This window comes from Drosophila sulfurigaster, chromosome X (assembly GCF_023558435.1).
Source record: "Drosophila sulfurigaster albostrigata strain 15112-1811.04 chromosome X, ASM2355843v2, whole genome shotgun sequence".
Taxonomy (NCBI): domain Eukaryota; kingdom Metazoa; phylum Arthropoda; class Insecta; order Diptera; family Drosophilidae; genus Drosophila; species Drosophila sulfurigaster.
Genome location: NC_084885.1, coordinates 12619250 through 12639116, shown reverse-complemented (window position 1 = coordinate 12639116; position 19867 = coordinate 12619250). Strand labels below are relative to the sequence as shown.

Sequence of the window (19867 nt, the reverse complement as noted above, 5' to 3'; positions counted from 1 at the left end):
TTGTCTACTGACAGCCCAGTCGACAGTCGACAGTCGACAGCCCATGACCACTTCAAACTTCCACACTCTCTTTCTCTTTCTCTCTCTCTCTGAGTGAATGGAGAGTGCAGTAAAGAGGGAAAAGGGAAGCGAGAGGTGTCGAAATGACTGCTAAATGCTTCACGCGTGTGTCTGTGTGTGTGAGTACTTGGTTGGTGATTTTTCTAAGCTGTCATCTGCACTGGACAAAGAGACGCACTTCATGGGCGCTAATTGTCAGCCAAAAACTATGCCCCCCGCACCGCCTCTGAACAAGACTGAAGACTGCAAATGATGTTCCACCATCTGTTTTTCTGCAGCTGCATTTCGCAAAGCATTTGTGGCAGAGAAAAGCAATTAGAATAGTTGTTGTAGTATAAAAAGTTGCAGTAGTCGAACTAGTAAAAGTTATAAATGGTAAAGATGGGAAGTAATAAGAGGAGAAATAATATTGAGCTTGACTGGTTAATACAATATTGCGGACATGTTGGTACAAACTCATTGGAAGGATTCTTCCTTCAATTTAGCATTCATATATTATATAGTAAAAATACTAAAAAAGGAGGTTAATATAATGTACATACTAAATATAATTAGAGTACATACTCAAAATATAGGTAAATATAAAATATTTATTAAATATATATAAAGTATATACTGAAAATACTGCACTGAAAATATTAGTAAATATAAAGTACATATAATCATAGAGTATATACAAAAAATACTAAAATTGGAGGATATAATATAATGTGTATACTGAATATATATAAATTATATACTGAAAGTACTGGTTAATATAAAATATTATATATATTAAAAATATAGTTAAATAACTAAAGCTAGTAGTGTTATTAATTGCAAAGAATATAAAAGAGTATTTGTTGAATATACTGCAATATAAATATATAAAATATAGCGTTCAGTTAGTATTCTGTGAAATATAAATTATGTAAATTTTAAGAATAATACCTCACTGTTCTGCTCTCATGAAAAATATATAGAAGATATCTCACAATCGTCCTTGTTTATATTTAATTGAGCTATGTCCTAATAAAGTAAAAGTTAAATTGGGATGTTATGTTATGCTGATGTTTGTATGAAAAGTTTGAAAATTATGCTTACTGTGTGTAATTGTAATTGTAAAATTTAGAGTATACAAATTATATGTTCTTCCTTTTCCCAACTCTCTAAAAAATTATTTTAGTTTAATCATACTTTTTATTGTTCGCTCAGTCTCCACATTTAAACTCAACATAAAATTATTGATTGGATATTCTGTAAATAAATGTTTTTCAAACTATTTCTGAATCTTAGTAAGTTTGTAAATAAAATAATAATTTGTATTGTTATCCACACCACACACATAAAAGATGTTTTTTTTTTGCAGTTGCAATTGCAAGTGGTGAAGCCGCTTTAAGCCGTATTCTTAAGCGAAAATCGAAATTGAGAAAGTGAAATTGCAATTGTTGGCATTCCAGCACAATTCCAGTTGATTTAACTTGAAATAAATGGAAAATTGCTTATATGCGAATATGAAAATGAACCGCTAAAGGCTTAAGTGCTTAACCATAGTAGCTATTTATTGAATTTCATAATTCCAATTAAACAATTATTCTAAGCCACAAAAAAAAACACACACACACACACGCGAATATCGTTATAAATTGGCGTAATTGAAGCAGAACAAAAAAAGCGAAGTGAAATAAATGGCAAATGGCAACGTGCGAACACAAACACAAAAAAAAAAGCAACTAGGAATTGCAACTAAATCGAATTAGATGCGGAACTGGGCGACAACTGCAGAGTGATTGATGTGCAAAATGCGAAAAATATTGCGACAAATCAAATTGCCAAATGGCAAGAGAGGATGACTGTGGTGAGAGGGAGGGAGCGAAGAGGAGAAGGAGGCAGAAAGACTGGAAGGTGAAATGCAGCGCCAGGTGGCGCCGCCATTAAAATGAAAACGGAAACCTCTCCGATGCAATTAGTGACAGACTGCTAAATACGCCGCCAGGTGGCGCCAGCAGCACAACTGCGATGCCGACTTTGGTGTCAAGTTTGTTCGCTAATGAACAACAAACTTGAACAACTTTTACTACTACTACTACTACAGCAGGATGAGAGGAGAAAGAACTTCAGTTGTTGTCCGACAGCAGTTGAAATTGTGGCAAAATGAAACGGCAATAAAATATTCGCCAAAAAAAAACAAAACAAAACAACACAAAATTAAGTGAAATGCAATTAGAAACTAAACTAAATGCAAGAACATTACAAAATTAGCAAGAAAAACAAGATACGAGAAAAAAGAGAGAAACTTCGTACAAATGAAAATTAAAATTGAGCTAGAATTGAAATTTACAGCTGAAGCTGAATCATAGATGAAACTTGGACCATGCAAATGAGGATTGAGGATCAGCGAAGGGGAACAAACCAGGTGGGGAGGGGGTTGGAAACCGGGGGCAACGACTGCTGCAGGTAACATTCTGCACATCGATTGAATTCGCATCAGTGAAACGGATTACTAAAGTTCTCCTCCCTCTCCCGCCTCAATGCAATGCCTGAGGAGGGAAAGGAGAGGGAGGCGTGACACGGCTGCTGCAATTTTCGATAAATTCGTTCGCTTAAAGGATGTCGCCGAGAGCATAAAACGAAACGAAGCGAACCAAAGAGGAGAAGCAGCAGCAGCAGCAGCATCAGCGTATAAGTATTTCATTCATTTCCATAATTTTAATAAAATTGAAGAAAAATATTCAAGGCGCTGGCACGAAGAACGCAAGCCAAAAAATAAAAAAAGAAAAAGCGGAGAGTAGCAAAAGAAAATAAAACCGAAATGAAGCAGCAGCAGAAGAAGAAAAAGAAGAAGAAGCTGAAAGTCGAATACAAAATTGGTAAATGGAATACGCAGAAAATGTGCGGCATGTAATGACTGCTTGAGCAAACGGTTTCCGCTAGCTGCTGCTGCTGCTGCGGCTGCCTCTGTTGCTGCCACACAGTGTGGCACAGTTGGCAGCGTCACATTTTTGCTGGCAGCTGAGTTGAGTTGGGTCAACGCAATACAAAAGCCTATCAAAAGGGCTAAATTGCACAATTTCATATTTCGAATGCTTTGCATTTATTTAATTGAAGCGCAACTTAAAACCGTCGATTGCAATTCATTTCATTTTTATAGCACTTGACTTCTATCCTCCATACGTATACGTAATATTGTAAGTCTAATTTACTTTGAAAACCATTTGGATATTTATTTATAATGCTGAGGGTAAAGTTATTCAATTCCAGCTGCAATTCATCACACAGTTATAAATATCGATAATTTGACGAAAACGAGTCGTATACTTAACGTAATGGTTTAAAGCTGTGAAACTGGAATGCAGCTATGTATGATATCAAGAATATAAAGAAGAAATACATTAATATACTCTGCAGGTCTTGAGTTAGACACACTGTAAATTGCATTGAAATTTGTTTAATACTTATTATTTCAAACATGATTGAAAATAAGTTGATATGTAAAAACATTTGGTATTATATTTAATAATACTTTCTAAATAATATTCAAATGATAATTTAAATTAAAAACAAATTTTATTTTTCAATAATTTTCTTTCTTTCTTTAAATATAATACTCAAATGATTATTTATGATGATTTAGTTAAACATTTCCTTAAAGATACTCAAAATAAGGTTAATTTTCTTGGTCATTAGAATAAACGCACTTCAGTTTTTTAATTTTTTAAAAGAAAAGACATTTTTTAAAATTTAAATTTTTAGTTGGTGTTAATATTTGATTTCTTAAAAATAAAAAAATTAATAATTTCAGTAATGAGTTTTGCTTTCTTTGTTAGTAATAACTTCATATATTAAGTTGTTCATAAAATGATAAAATGAATCGATGTAGTTCACGGAAATCTCACTCCAAGCACATTTAAGACTTCAATTAATGTTTCCTTATCTTTGTATTGTTTTCCCCTTCATATAAATTTTTTTTCAGCAAGCCCAAAACATGTTGAATTACTTTAAGATCTAGAGAATATGTTAGCCTGGTCATGATATTAACATTTTGGCAAAGCTCAGCTAAAAAAGTATTCTAATTTTTAACTTTGCTTGGCTAATTGTGGCGAATACTATTTTGATATTAGAATATCTACAAAATTGTGTTGCAAAGTAAATTTCTTTTCGCGGTAGAAAGAGAAATCAAATTTTAAATTGATTGATTGTATTTTAAATGCAATATTTTAGTAACAAGTCGTATTGCTCAATTTACTTTTATTTATTTAAATAAAACATTAATAAAAAATGTAAGAATAATAACAATATTTATTAAGTTGGATTAACGTTAATGTATTGCAAAGGTAAAGTAAAAATGAAAAGAATATAAAATATTATTAAGAAGTGTTTAAGTTATCCTTTATTTTGAATAGCCCGAAATAGACCAGAACGTGCAACATTTCTCCACTCGAATCACTCTTTATTTATTCAATTTCAAAGAGTTTAATCGAGTGGATTTCGCGGGGTTTCCAACTGTTTGTTTGCACTGTGCCGACGCCAGCTTTGTGGCGAATAGCGAATAGCGAATTGCGTTCTTAAGCTACCGCTATTTGCCGCATTGTCGTGTTGCAATGCATGTGGCGCCACCGTTCAAATCTAGATGCCACGAGGCTGCTTTCGTCCCCGTTCTATTCACCCTTTTACCCTCGCTCTCCTCTCTCGCACTCCCGATGAACCCAAGAGGCATCTGCATCTGTGCGCGTCCTGTCAACCAAATGACATAATTCAGTTGCTGGCAAAGTTTTGACTGATGCTGATGCTGATGCTGCCACACCGATGTCCTTGTCCTGCTGCCACACTGGATCCAACTGGATTCTAATGCTCCTCCTTGTTGTTGTTTTTTGTTGTTGTTGCTGCTTGCTGCTTGCTGCTGCTTGCTGGTTGAAAGTTGAACGTTGAACGTTGAATTTTGATGTTCGTTGATTGCCATCACCCATCTGCACACTTGTTTTCCAAAAGATATGTCACCAGGTGTAGCTGCGCATTTAATCCGACCAAAAGTCGCAACATCAACAGCCAAAAACAGCCAACAGACCACCGCCATCATCATCATCGTCATCATCATCACCATCATCATCATCATCGTCTCCGTCTCCGTCATCCTCATCGTCATCGTCACGGCCATGGATGCCCGCCAGGCACTTGTAAAAGTCAAAAGTCGAACAGCAGACAGCAGAGGCAAATGCGGTTGCAGACCGAAGGGAGGGAGGGAGGTAGGGAGGTGAAGAGCAGAGAGGGGGAAGCTGTAACATGTGCCGCTAGCCAGTTCCAGTTCCAGCTTCAGTATCAGCATCAGCTTCAGCTCCATGGCGGTTAACTCTGTCCACAATCGAAATGACTTTCTCTTGAACTTATGCGTATTTGTGTGTGTCATGTTACTCATACGCCGCATGGCCCAGTAAAACTCGAAGCATACAGTAAGCACTCGCAAATGAGAACAACTTGTTTTTGTAACTTAATTATAATGTGTACAAAATTCATATGAAAAAAGTATAAATATTAAGAATGAAGAACACATGAAATATTTATTTTCCTTATGTTTGAATTAATTTTATATTAAAAAGTCAGCTAAACGAAATAGTTTAATACTTATAAAAATAAATACAAATAAAAAAAAAACTTATTTGAAGAAAATTGCAATAGTTTTTTTTCTTTCTGCTTTAATTGATTTAATATGACAAGGAAACCTAAAAAATTTATAAAAATAAATACAAAATATGAAGAAAATTTATTTGAACAAAAATGAAACAAAAACATAAATATAAAATAAAGGGGCAAACTTATTTTTCTTGAACTCTAACTATGCATTAATTGGTTTAATAAAAAAAAGTAATCTGAACCAAATGTAGAAGTATAGTAATTAATAAGCTATAAAATATGAAGAAATATTTCTTTGAAGTTAATTTAAACAGATTCAATTTTAATTTCATATGTGTAGCTAAGTAATAATATAAAATAGCTGAGTTAACTTTAGAGTTAAGTAACACAGACTACATAACCATCTGTCAAGATTTATTTTTATTAGATTTAATGTAAAAAAGGTAAAATGAACTAAACATTTCAGTACCACAATCCAATTCAATACAGATTTGCTTTCTTTATATCTTTGTAAATAAGTAAACATTTTTTACCTTTTCTTTCTTTATGTAATACATATAAACTTGAAACATTTCAGTCTAACATTTCTTTATGCTTTGTATCGTATAATAAGAAAGTAAATAAACTAAATGCATTTGTTAATTATGTGCAACGTAAAAAATGTAAAATTACAAAAATTATAATTTTATATTTTTTTTTGAAAAAATATCATAGAAGTATATTTTATTTTGTGATATTTAGAAATGTTTTTCTAGTATTGAAAATATAATTGTAAATTCAGTGAAGTAACTTCAACAAACAACTCGCAGTGCATTTAAATTTGTTGAGCTTCTGCTGTACTTGGCGAAGTTAATATAAAATATACATTACTTGGAGAAATTAAAATGTTGCAAACAAGTTGCAAAGCCAGACGAGAGAATGGAGTAAAGGCAGCTAGACAGCAGCTTGGATTTAATGCGATGCTTTCTAATTATTTGCAGCTTTAAATTGCAGGCTGATGAGCAATTAATATGGCAAATCAAAAGGCATTGCCAGGACAACAAGGTGTAAGGGAAAGAGGGAGACGACATCCTGATCTGATCCTGGCACACATACACACACACACACACACACACACACACACACACACACACGTGTGCGACGCCTAAATTCTAACCTAGCCAGCTAACCGAGCCTTCGGGTCAAGGTTATCTGTCAGCCTCTGCATATGAGTGTGACTCGCTTCGCTTCTGCCCTTTACCCACTCCTTACCTTGCCCACACACACACGCACACACACCAACAGACACACGCACATACCATCTTTTATTAGGTTTTTGTGGGCGTGGCGCTGGCTTTTATATTTATGGCCACTACGTGTTGTAATGGGCGTGTTGCTTTCTGGTTTTCCTGCTTCTCCTCGCTTTCCCCTCGCTCGAATTTTTGTTTTTCGTTTTCGTTGTTGTTGTTGTATTTTTTTTTAAGGACCAAAGCGACAACATAAAACAGTCGTCAAATTTATTAAGTGACATTTTGCCAAGGCAAAAACAGCGCAAAATAAAAACATTTGTCGGACAGCAACACACACATCAAGATCAAGAGACAACGACAGAGAGAGACAGAGAGTAAGAGAGAGAGAGAGAGAGGGGGGGGAGATAGAGAGAGTGAGAGTGGAAGCGAAAAAACTCATTTCAAGTTAATTAGACGAAAGCGCAAAGAAACAAAAAAACAACGAACGCCACACGGTTTAAACGAAAACGAAAACGGGGCAAAACATGAAAAAAACAAAGTTTGTGGCATGAGAGAAGAAATATGAAAATACCGCTGAAAAGTACAATAAAAAATGGCCAGCGAATGCCAATGAAATCTACAACACACAAAAAATAGAAGAAGCAACAAGAAAAAAAAAAAAAAAAAAAAACTGTTGTAAGCGCAGCGAAACTTAATGAAATTGTTGGCACAATTGCTCAGGCTATAAATTAAATATTAATTAATTGGCATGTCCGCCGCTGTCGTGAGTCCTGCAAGGACAACGGCAACTTCAAGGCTTCTCCATCCCTACCCATCCCCTCTGCTTGTGTCTCTGTCACCTTGCCTGCCACATTGCTAATTTTGCATTTTGTAATTGCTCATTAGTTTTGTGATTGTTACGTGTTTCCCACTCTCTCTCTCTCTTTCTTGCTCTCTTTCTGTTTTACTCTCCCTCTCTCTTTCACTCTCGTCGCGTTGAATTGAATTTTGCTTGTCCTATTGGCGAAAAGTTTGCCTTAAGTTTGTTGCACATTAACGTCGCAATCTCCGACACCCCGAACGAAACGTAAACTGCACTCGAACGCCAGGTGGCGCCAGCAACGCCATCAACTCGGCCAACTAATTGCTGGATTTGGAGCTCAACTCGACTCGGACTTGTGATTTGCGGCAATCCATCAAACCCAAACGAAAATGTAACCAGTGGTCAATATATAGTTTCATTGGCGATTAGCCAGTCGACAGCTTGGCACTCGCCCTTTAATAGTTCGATGTCACTTTACATTGATCGATGGCCCGTCTCTGTGCAAAATAGAATACATATATTCTCGCAAAACTCAAATCACTGCTCATCAATTTAAACATGCTACTTTTGCTATTTTTTGTAAGTAGCATATTGTAATAGCGTTTAAGGAGTTGTAATATATCGATAGTTTGAGCACTCATTCGATAGTTCGTTTCGAGTTGGCAGCACTACGCAATAAGAAAAGGTTGGCAGCTCAGCGAGAACAAATGATCGAGAAGAAAAGATGGAAGAGACTCAGTAAACTTTATTCGAACGCGAATATCTTCTTCATTAAATTTGCTACCAGAATTTAGCAACTGTCGATAGTTTAAACTCAAGAAATAGTCTGTAGCAAACGGTCGAGAAAAAAGAATAAAAAAAAAACCGAACTGAACTGAACGTCTAAGCTTTATTCGAACGCATAAGAATTTCGCAACTACCGATAGTTTGAGCTCTCATTCCATAGTTCGCTTCAGTTGACAGCCCTGTACATGAAAAAGTTGGAAGCTCGCTCGAAAATGAAAAATTGAAGAGACTAAGTAAACTTTGATGAGAAAAATATATTTCCCATTCAATTTGCCACCAGAATTTTTCAACTGTGGCACTCAAGCAAAAGTTCGTTTTGAGTTGGCAGTGAAATAAGTAAAGGTTTGTCAATAAACGATTTCGAACGATCAAGAAAAAACCAATTCAGTTAACCCTATTCGAACGGAAGAAAAGTAATTTTACATTTCCTACGATTATTTTGGAACTGTCTATAGATTTAGCTCTTATTCTATAGTTTGTTTCGAGTTGGCAGCAATGTAATAGCAAACGTTGGCAGCTCGAAGATAAACAATCGTCAGTCTGTAACAAACGATCGAGTAAAACACAAAATGAAGAGACTTGAGACTCGCCGAACTTCTGAACTTTATTCGAATGCAAGAAAAGTCAAATTTCACCAGAATTTCGCAACTGTTTCCAACTTAAATTACTCGTACACATTTTGGGATTAATTTCGATTACTTTCGTTTCGCAACTCTGCTTAAACAATTATCGCTCTGACCTCCTCAAACTTTTCGCTAACCTGCTGATAAAGAGCCTCATCATCCATTTTGATGCACTTCACCAGTTCGATGGTCATTTGCCTCAGCGCCGCATTGGGCAAATGCTGTGCCTGCAAAGCAGCGAGCAGCACTTCAAGCATCTCGGCGAGATGAGGACGCAATAGATCCATGCGTGCCTTGAAGATCACATGCAACGCGGGCATCACATCGATGTAGCACTCGAATCGCTGCTGCAGCGGCAAACTGCCTAGAAAGAGGGGAATTAGCGTGTTCATCGCAACGCATTTGTTGTCGATGCGAATCATGCGTGCAAGAATCGCGATCAGCAGATCGCGCTCATCCTTCTCCAGCGTTGGCGAACCGGCAGCGAGGGCATCGCCAAAGACACACGATGTGGCCGCAATGATTGTCTCTGCGTTGTTGTGCTCCGTCGAGTGCGTGAGCAGCCAATCGATTTGTTGCCTGGCAAAATCACGTATACGCCGCCGTTGATCCTGCATGCAATCGAGTATGCCATAGCACAACACCTCGTAGTATTGCTCGGCCATGACGCCGAGCGCCTCCATGCTGCGTCCCATCAGCGTGTACATAAAGAAATTGCTGCGTGTCACTTGACCGCTGGGCGAACTCTGTCGCAGATTTTTAACGAAACTCTTGCTCAACGTTTGCAAATACGAGGCAAACTGCCGCTTGGTCAGCGAATGTCCAAAGACGGGAATCAGATCGCCAGCGGCCTCCATCACCTGCTGTTCGGCGTACATCGCCTGGCTCCATTGCTGCAGGGTTTCCATCTCCTGGTCGATGCCAATGTTGAACTGACAATTGAGCTTGCGGCGCAGCGTGCGACGCAGCATTTCGAACACCATCTCCGCATAGCCCTCGGCGGCCAAAGCATCCGATTTCAGGACCGACAGCAGCTGCTCAATGCTCTTCATCACACTCACCACGTTAACCGTCTCTTTCGCCGTCTGCACAAAGTACACCATCGCCGGCAGCAGTTGGATGCAATGTTTCTTTGCCTCCGAAACGTTGCCTTGCTTTGAATAGAGTAAAATGAATTGCGTGAGCGTCTCATAAGCGGACCATTTGTCCAGCTCCTCCATGTGATCGGTGGATGTGAAGACGCGTTGCGTCGACTCTGACAGATAAGGCAACAGTGTGTTGGGCATGTTGATGGCGAATGCCTTGAGACACATCACAGCCTCGTCGTGTCCATTCACATAGCTGGCTGCACTTTCGGTGCTGCGAGTGCTCGCCTCCGTTTGATCGCCGTGGCCATCGCGCACACTGCCCGACTCTTCCTCAGTGCTGCTCTCGTCGTCCTCATCCTCGGACTCATCATCATCATTATCATTCTCGTTCTCAGCATCATCGTCATCGTCTTCGTCATCATCTTCATCGGTGCTAGCAGCATCACTATCGTCGTCGTCGTCTTCGTCATCGTCTTTGCTTGCATCGCTGGCTTTTTCCACGTTGGCTGCCTCCTTAATGGACGTCAAGATTCCATTCATTATCAGCGAGAAGTGCGCATTGATCTCTTTGGGAATGTAACCGGAGAGTACGCCGAGCAGTTCGTAGGTGAACATTTGAGCTCCAGACACGTGCTTAATCGTGTCCAGGCAGCTGGCAAATAGATTCGTCGCTTCCTTCCCAAACTTTTCCGGGTTCACCTGACCCAGCGCATTGATCACCTGTCGAGCAATTCAGAAACATGTAGAAAATTCAATCGAGTAGCTAAAATAAGAAGGTAGCACATAAAGAAAAAAAAACATATATCAAGCTCTTCTGGCGTAAGCGCAATAATGTTTAATTTTGATTGCTGATTTTGATTGTTGATTGCGTTATTAAAAATATTTAAATATTAATTACAATTATTGTCAATTGTTAAGTTAGATTTAATAATAAAAAAAAGTGCAAAGCGCCTGAATAAATCAAGCGAGCTACAGTTAAGCCAGAATAATGAATAATAAATCAATAAATATAAAATGAAACAAAATAATTTTAATGAAATATAATTGTTATTAAATTGTGTCAAATATTGAATAAATTCTTATGGCCTAAGAGAGCAATGGAATTTCATTCTTATGATAGTGTAAAATGCTTTTAAATCAGATTTTACTTAATTCAGTAATTCATAAATTTGTTGTAACAAACTAATATTCCAAGAGCATTTTCAGCCGAGATAAGAAATTAAATATGGATAAAAAAAAAGGTTAAATTTCTCTCAGCATTTGATCATAATTTGAGAACGGTCCTAATTTTATTAGAATATTCTTTAATTCTACACTTGTTGACCATGTTGACACTGGCAATATAAATAGAAGTTGTGAGTGTAAAATATAAAATGAAAACTTAAGAAAACACATGTAATGCAAATGAAAATTATCACGAAATTCGTGAGCTGCCAATGAAATCTTTTATAGTCTACAACACAGACGTGTAACAGAGGTAGAGGTAGAGGTAGAGGCTAGACGATAGACCCTATCGGTATCGGTTGGCATTAGAAAGTTTATAGGCACTAAGATATCGGTATCATCAGCTGCCAGAAGTAGAGAAATAATCGTGAGAGGTATTAAGATCATAAGTCATAAAAAAGCAGAGCAGTATCAGCAGCATCAGACCGCCGAAACGAAGTCTGTCGTCATTAGAAAGCAGTATTAATCAAGTTTAATCGAAACGTACTAATATACAGATGTACAAGTATATTATTAAATATCCTATATAATAAATATGATCTTTATAACCAGCAATGCAGAATAAAGTATGAAATAATACCTTCAATTCTCTACAGACGTAAATGATTTACAGATAATTGCTACTACCCACAACTCCAACTTATTAAGAAGTACAAATAGTAAACCCACCTGAATGGCATGTGTGCGGAGCAGCAGTTGATTCTCATCGGGTGCGTGCTTGACCAGAGGCATCGTGGCGCACATGACCTCATCGAAGTGGGGGGCAAACAGCTGCTTGCTCTGCTTGGCCAGACTGGCGATCGTGGTCAAACACATCTGTCGCAAGGCAGGCGAATTAGTGTTCGGCTGCAGCAGGAGCATCAGACGCTTCATCAGCTCCGCGAGATGCGGCTGCATCATCTCAGGCTTGAGGCTCTCACAGTAGATCTCCAGAGTGCAGAACATGCGGGTGTACACCTCCGTATCACCAGCGACGAGACGCTGCTCGGCGCTAAGGCCATCGAAGAAGTTATAGAAGAGCGGCAACACACGATCCGCCAGACGCGTGATCTCCGGCTGCAGATTCTCGGCCATGACGGACAAAGCAAAGTGGGCTCCGCGACGCACGAGATCATCCGAATCCTGAAAGCCTCGCTCCACGGCAGCGACAAAGCGATCGAGATGCGTGTCCGCCAGCAGATCGCAGAAACCTTTCGCCATCAGCGAGAGAAAGAGCAAGGCGCCAAGACGCTTCAGCGGCGATTCCGTTTGCTCCAGCTGCGGTTGCATCAGCCTCAAAGCACGATCGGCGACACGATTCGTGTCCGAGTGGGCGGCCACATAGTTTATGGTGTTGGCTGCCTCAGAGAGGGGCGTGGCTGCCGCTGACTCCTCCTCCTCACTACTGGCCCCCAGAAAGAGCTCCTCTCCGTGCTCGTCGAGCTTCGGTGGCTGCAAGGCCAACAGTCCGCAGAGTGTCATCAGCAACTTATCCATCAGCTTCAGCCGAATGATGTGACGCCTCATGCTGCGCACACAGCTTTTGATACCCACAATTGCCTTCACTCGCAGCGTATCGCTCAGCTTGATGTCGCTCGCAAGCGTGCAGAGTTCGTCCAAGACGAGTTGGAGATGCGGCGAAACCATTTCGGGCATCTGCTGATTCAGCTTGCAGAGCACAGCGATGCCGCGGCACGAAGCCGGCGATGTGGCAAGTCCAACCTCCGATTTGTGATAGGCGGCGGCATGCGTCAGCTTCATGATGTGAGGCAACGTTGCAGCCAATGCGGTTTGTTGTTTGCCAGCGGCACGTTTGAGATACAACGGCACGATCAGCGTCCAGCCATGCAACAGCTGCTCGGTGGCCGTAGAGAAGAGCTGTCCCTGTGCCTCAGCCTGTTGCACGATGTGCATGAAGATGCGCTGCGCACGTTGCAAATAGTTTTGCAACATTTTCGGTGCCATCTTCGCGAGCAGCCTAAAGATGATGGCACTCAGCGTCTGCTGTTGATTGTCCTGTGATTTACTCAGCGTCTCCACGTGATCCAAAACCAATTCATTCCATTCGCTGGTCTCTTCGTGTTGCATCATCACGCTCAGATTGCGTAGTATCAACGTCTGCAGCGTCTCGTCATCGTCCAAGCGCAGCGACTTTAAGGCTCCCAACAGTTCCGTTTGAGTTTGCCGCTGAATGTCCTTGGGCCAGGACTCGCTGTCCGCGAGACGGGTTTTAAGTAAGTTGCCAGCGCATTTGCGCAGCTCGCTTTGTTTCTCCACGTTACCCAACACCGCACACAATTGCAGCGTGCTCGCCGAGTCGTTGAACTCTTTGGCCAACTCGTCACTCGATTTGCGAACTGTTTCCGGATGCGCCGATGTCAGGTCCTTCAGCAGACGCATCAATTGATTGTTCACCAAGCTCTCCATTGTTGTGTGTGTTCTTTTGCTTTTATCGCTAAAGTGTATTCTATGAATTTAGTTTTAATTTTGATTTAGAACTTTGAACAAAAAGAAATTAGTTCGCTTGCAAGCGCTTCAATTGGTTAATATTACTAACAAGAACGCGCACAGTTTGTTTCACAATTTTTCCTTTTTTTTTTTTTTTTGTTCTCGAAATATATTTTTTACGGCTAACGAGCTGCTTCCAATAAAAATAAAATTCTTGACTGAGACAGAGAGAATGAATCGACAGCAGCAACTTGAATCAAGCGCCTGCTGAGATATTTTAACAATCAAATATATTCGCTAAGCACACTTTGGCGACCTTAAAATGCTGTTCAATTATATATAATTTTGTATTATTTTTCATATATTGTTTTTCTTTTCCCTAAGCTAAGAGCAATTTCATCTTTTCACATCAATTAAAAAAAAATTGTATATACCCATAGTTTTTATCTTGATAGATTGCAAGTGCTTTTTAGATCTTTAATTTTAAAAGGAATTTGTGTTTTAGGGCCTTACAAAATCGGGTCGCCCTCTTGCAGCAACAATAACTATTTTGTTTAATACTGGAAATTACATAATTTAACATTAAAGAATAGTAAACTAAGTGAATAATTTGTTTATTTAAAAATGACAAAACACTCATGATACGAGAGGATGTTTTCTTTGGATAAATAAATAAATTCAGTCAAATATAACTATTCTATATAAGGAAACACATTATTTTTGCATTGCGTCATTCTATTGAAAGTTGGGCTAAAATCAAAGTTATATAATAATATAATATAATTATGAAAGTGGAACCATGAAAGAGAACAATTCGATTTCGGAATTTGATGTCGAAGACAAAGTTGTAAAAGTTCGCTTTAGCCAAGTTTCGCTTTACGTTGCAGTTCCAGCTCTTTGTTGATCGCCTCCAGCTCAACGACGCGATTCCCTGAAGCATCAGTAGCAGCAGCATCATCACTCGCATTTAACTTCTCCTTGGGCGACGGACGTTGCAACTTCCAGGGATACTTGCCACCGAATCGCTCCAGTAAACCACCGCGTGGCATTGGCCGCATTGGCATCACAGTGGTGAGCAATCCGTTCTTGTGGAGCATCATCGTCGGCAGCTTGTTGCCCTCGCTGTTTAGGGCATTATACAACTCGATCTTCTTGCGAGCGACCAACTCTGTGGTTGGCCACTCAATGGCCTGACAAATGCAATTGTCGCGCCACAGTTCGAACTCCTCGCTGGTGAATGCCATGTTCGAGATGTCGTTGAGTTCGTGACGCTGCACGAGATCCTCGTAGCGCAAATGAAGGGCAATATTCGTGGCGAGCTTGTCCACGTAGTAACCCTCTGTCAGCTGCTCGACGAGCACGATTTCCGCAATGCGATACTCGGGCGGAGCATTCGGGGCACTCACATTGAGACGCACAAAACAATTGCTGACCACCTGATCGAAGCTGCTGCAGTCGAGCAGCTGCTTGATGCGATGCCGCGTCAGACGCAGTGCATCGAGCTGTTCCAGCGTTCGCAAAGGTTTCACATTTATTCCTGTTTGTTGCGCCTTCTTTTCCCTTTCCTTCTCCTTCTCTTCGTCGTCGAGGCTTGTGGACGTGGCACGCAAACGTCTCAGTTCACGCAGTATCTCAGACTTGGGGCGATGCTTCTGTGTCTGAGTCCTGGCTTGCAACAGTTGCAACGGTTGCATAAGCGGCGCCAACTCATCCGCCTCAAAGAGACGCGGCGAGTTGCGCGTTGACTTTGACGTCCGCTTCGCTTTGGCGTCACTCATTTCACTCAAGAGAGAGAGAGATAGAGAGAAAGAAAGTCCTGTGTCCTGTGTTATGAAATCAAACTGTTTGCAACGTGAAGCACAATTTTATTTTATATAAAATACAATCTCCAATGCTCGCTTTTAATTGCATCGCCTACTTTCGGCTTATTTATTTTCGTTGGATGGCACCCAACAAAATCCGGTTTACAGTTATTAATTTGCTATTTCAATTGCTTTTGAATGGCAGCCAAGTGTGGCGCTTTTCCACGAGCAGAGCTGACTAAATAGTTTTTGCCCCTAAACACTTTTCGCCTGACAGTTGGGTATATTTGTTTGTTGCTCATTTTTCGATTGTAGAATATTATCCAAATATTTGTAGAGTATTTTTTTAAGCGTTGCATGCTCAATTATGTTGTAATTATTTATTTAACAATTTATTGATATTATCATTACTCAAAAATACTTTTTCCTTGTATTAAATGAAGTTTGATACCATGTTTTCACATTATTTTCAACGCATTTTTCTTAGAGCTAAGATTTCCTATATAAATAATTCTATAAAAGAACACTCAATTGGTATAAAGAAGTAGAAGCTGCTCGCTTGGCGACATCTTAATATTTGTAATATTTGTTCTTGCTGTTCTTAAAAATACTTTAGGAACAATATAATTATATTGTATTAAAAATGTTTTACATTTTGTTACATACACAGCTTTCATTTAGTTAATCTTTTTAAGTTTTACAATAGTTTTAGTAGAAATTTAAAAACAATAGTTCGATTGGGACAGTCTCGTTCATAGTAATATTTATTTTGGTTTACTTGACGTTATATTTCTTTTGTAAATCGGTGAATTTACAAAATTCTATAATGATTAGAACCCTTATTAGAAAAAAATGCAAATAACTAAAATACAAAATTAAACAACATTATTTGTCGTTTGTTCTATGTGCTCAAACAGAACTTTATTATTTAAAAGATATACTAAGAAATTTTTAAATATACTAATGACTTTATTTAGTATAACATTTATATATGCACTTAGATTCATTTTAATAAAAACCAAGCCATGAATTATAATTTTAAACATATACTTCGAGAATATTTCAATATATGAAAGGCTTTATACGGTATGTATATACTATTACATTAAAAATATACTATTATTGTACAGTTTATCTGCAATGAAAAATATATAGTGATGTATTGCTTGCTATTTTGTTAATTTTGCAAAGGGTATTGACTAGACTTGCAATTTCGAATGTTTTTAAATGCATTTAATGATTCTTTCTCTCATCTCCTGCTCCACTCCTCTATCTCTATCTCTCTCTTTCTTTTTCTCCTCCTTCACTCTCTCTGTATCTTTAATGCTTTGTGTGTGGGCCATAAATGCCAGCCAACTATTAAATTTATATTAATTTGGCATTTTTTGTTGTTATTTCTACTTCTTTTCCCTTTTTTTTTTGGCTACAATTACTTGGCACATACGCCCCCTGGCTTTACACTGCTCTGGGAGCGGGAAACGGGAAGAGGGGGAATGAGAGAAGATTGTCCCTCAGGCAGCTGATGTTAGTGCGAGGGCTACGCCCATTTGAAGCAGTTGCCATTAAATTGGCAAAAGATTTATGGTACAATTGCTTTAATTACCGTTGCAGCTAATTGTATGCTTGCCGGGGCAGATGCTCTAGGCAAAGAGGAAAGAGGAAGCACAACGATTGGGCCATCATCCAACTCGTGAGGGGAAGGGGAGGAGAATGGAGCTGAGCTGGAAAATCTTTGCATGCTTTGTGTATGTGAGTCTGCATAAATAACTTGAGTCGTGAAATCCCCACGTTGAGCATGAGGTGTATGTTTTTAGTGGATATGAAGGATATACGCTGGAGCTGAAGCTGGAGCATGCTGAAGGATATTTTGTGTTGGTCGAACGGCATTGAAAATGCTGCTCACGCATTGATTCGAAACACACACACACATACACACTCATATGCATTGATGGACAGACATTTAGAAGGAGCTTCTTCGATGCCGAACACACGCACTTAAGAGCAAACTCGTTTATGCAAGCGCAGTCATCATCATCATCATCATCGACATCATCGCAATCATCTCAACCTCATCATCGTATCAAGCGGAGTTCGTCGATAAAATGGGCTCAACACAAATTTCTTCAATGTCTTCGATTTCATCTTGTGTGTGTGTGTGTGTGTGTGTATGTGTGTGGATTCCTGGTGTCGGTTTTATGATAAATTTATAAATTAATTTTGTTGTGGAACTTGCGAAACACCTTTGAACGCAGTCGATGCGAAGTCTCATTGAATCACGTAGCGCATGAATGCTCATTATCATTTTCTTGGTGGGCGTGGCCAGACATACATACATGCAGGATAAACCGAGTCAAGTTTAAATTTAAAACATGTGCCACAAGAAAATGACAGCATGAGTTAAATACTATCGACACAATCTTCAAATGTCGAGCACAATCAATTAGTTCATATTTCTACTACCCAGTTCCATAAGAAAGAATCAGTGTTTTCCAGTAGAATGCAGAAAAAATTTAAATATGTAGAACTGAAGCTAAGGCATGGGTCAATCGGTTGACGAATAGATTTCCGTTGTAGAAGGGAAGGACAAGCGAAAGGGAGTTAGGAATATAGACAAAAGCAAGACCTTGAATTTAGCCAGTCGTATATGCGTGAGAAAGCATATACCTCAATAAATTAACAACACGAGTTACTATAAATACTATCAAGAAAATCTTGAAAAGTCGAGCATATTCAATTAGTTCATATTTCTACTACTGAGTTCCATAGGAAAGAATCTGTGTTTTCCAGCAGAAAGCAGTAAACATATAAACTTTTAGAACTGAGACTAAGGCCTGATGCAGTCGTATGTCGGATAGACTGTCAATATAGAAGGAAAGGAAAGGGAGTGAGAAAGGTAGACAAAAGCCACATCTTGATGCTGGCCAGTCATATACATATGCTTTAGAAATTAACAACACGAGTTGAATACTATGTCGAGCATATTCAATTAGTTCCCATTACCACTGTTCGTTTCCATAGGAAAAGATCAGTGTTTTCCAGCAGAAATCGTGCACATTTGCTTAAAAAACAATGAAAAAAAAACAGCCTTGCATGTGAGAACACCTTTAAATTTGTAGAGCTGTGGCCAAGGCTTGGGGCATTCGGATGACGGATGGACTGCTGGAGAAGGGAAAGGCAGAGGGAGTGAAAAGTAGGCAAAAGCCACGCCTTGACGTTGACAGCTGCACACACACAAACACACACACACGTACAGAGAGAGAATAGAAAAGTTTTCTGGGCAACATGCAAGCGGCACCCTCATCCAGCTGGCTGACATGCCAGCCAGAGTCGAGTTATAATGTACATACAAGTATTTAACAGTGCTGCCGGGTTTCGGGATCGAGTTGGCTTACCAACCGTGTTGCACACAGCGAGTGCGAGGGAGAGGGGGATCAGAGAGAGAGGGAAAGCGTTCGTCTAAGTGAAAAACAAGCAAATAAACGGGCGCCTGCTGCTGTTGCTGCTGCTGCTGCAAACAGGCAAAGCTACAAATGAATCTAGGATACGGATACCCATGTCAAAATATAAAAGTCCTGCATACGCCTTCCCCTCCCCTCGCCTCACCTCCCTCGCTAACAACCGCATACATATTCGCGTTTCTAGGTGAGTGGGCGGAAGGACAGGCGGCAGGACGATAGGCTGAAAAGGTGGCATGTCTCTAGGCCAGGGGCAAGCTGGGGCTGGGGCTGCGGCAGTGGCTGTGGCAGGCGCAAGGAAACTTGTTTGTTGCACAGAAACAAAAGCGCTTCCGCATTTCATGTAAAATGACAGAAACAAGTGTTAATGGTTTTGGGTTTAGGCTCAAAGCTGAAGCAGCAGCAGCAACATCGCGGGAAACGCGGGTGTAAAAAACTAGGCAACAACAAAAAAAAAAAAAAAAACAAAATACACCATATACGAGGATGGCAGGAAACTGAAGTTTGTTGCAACTGGCGTTTTTTTGAGGCCAATGCGAGAATGGAGAGCGTCACTCTACAGTCAACGCTGCGTAAGTGAAATGGCAACGCAAGTTAATTGCACTTCAATCGATATCATTGTATAATCAATTAATAACTTATTTATTTTCATATTTCGCTTCATATTTCCCTTATAATGTTACATTATTTCTACATTTTTGTATATTAGTTATATACTACATTATTAACAAGCAACAAAGTTAAGATGAATAATCTAACTATTG

At 39.3% G+C, this 19867-nt stretch overlaps 2 protein-coding genes across 2 annotated transcripts; both read right to left on the bottom strand.

Moving 5' to 3' along the window:
- Positions 1-9070: 9070 nt before the first annotated feature.
- On the bottom strand, positions 9071-14060 carry LOC133847733 (uncharacterized). The gene is made up of 2 exons (XM_062282925.1): positions 12089-14060; positions 9071-10915 (listed from the first exon to the last, which is right to left on the bottom strand). Exons 1-2 carry the CDS (start codon positions 13823-13825, stop codon positions 9203-9205), a joined length of 3450 nt encoding a protein of 1149 aa, XP_062138909.1. The 5' UTR covers positions 13826-14060; the 3' UTR covers positions 9071-9202.
- A 550-nt stretch (positions 14061-14610) lies between these two features.
- LOC133848710 (RNA polymerase-associated protein RTF1 homolog) lies at positions 14611-15721 on the bottom strand. Its single transcript, XM_062284367.1, has one exon. It carries the CDS (start codon positions 15622-15624, stop codon positions 14707-14709), a length of 918 nt encoding a protein of 305 aa, XP_062140351.1. The 5' UTR covers positions 15625-15721; the 3' UTR covers positions 14611-14706.
- Positions 15722-19867: the final 4146 nt, after the last annotated feature.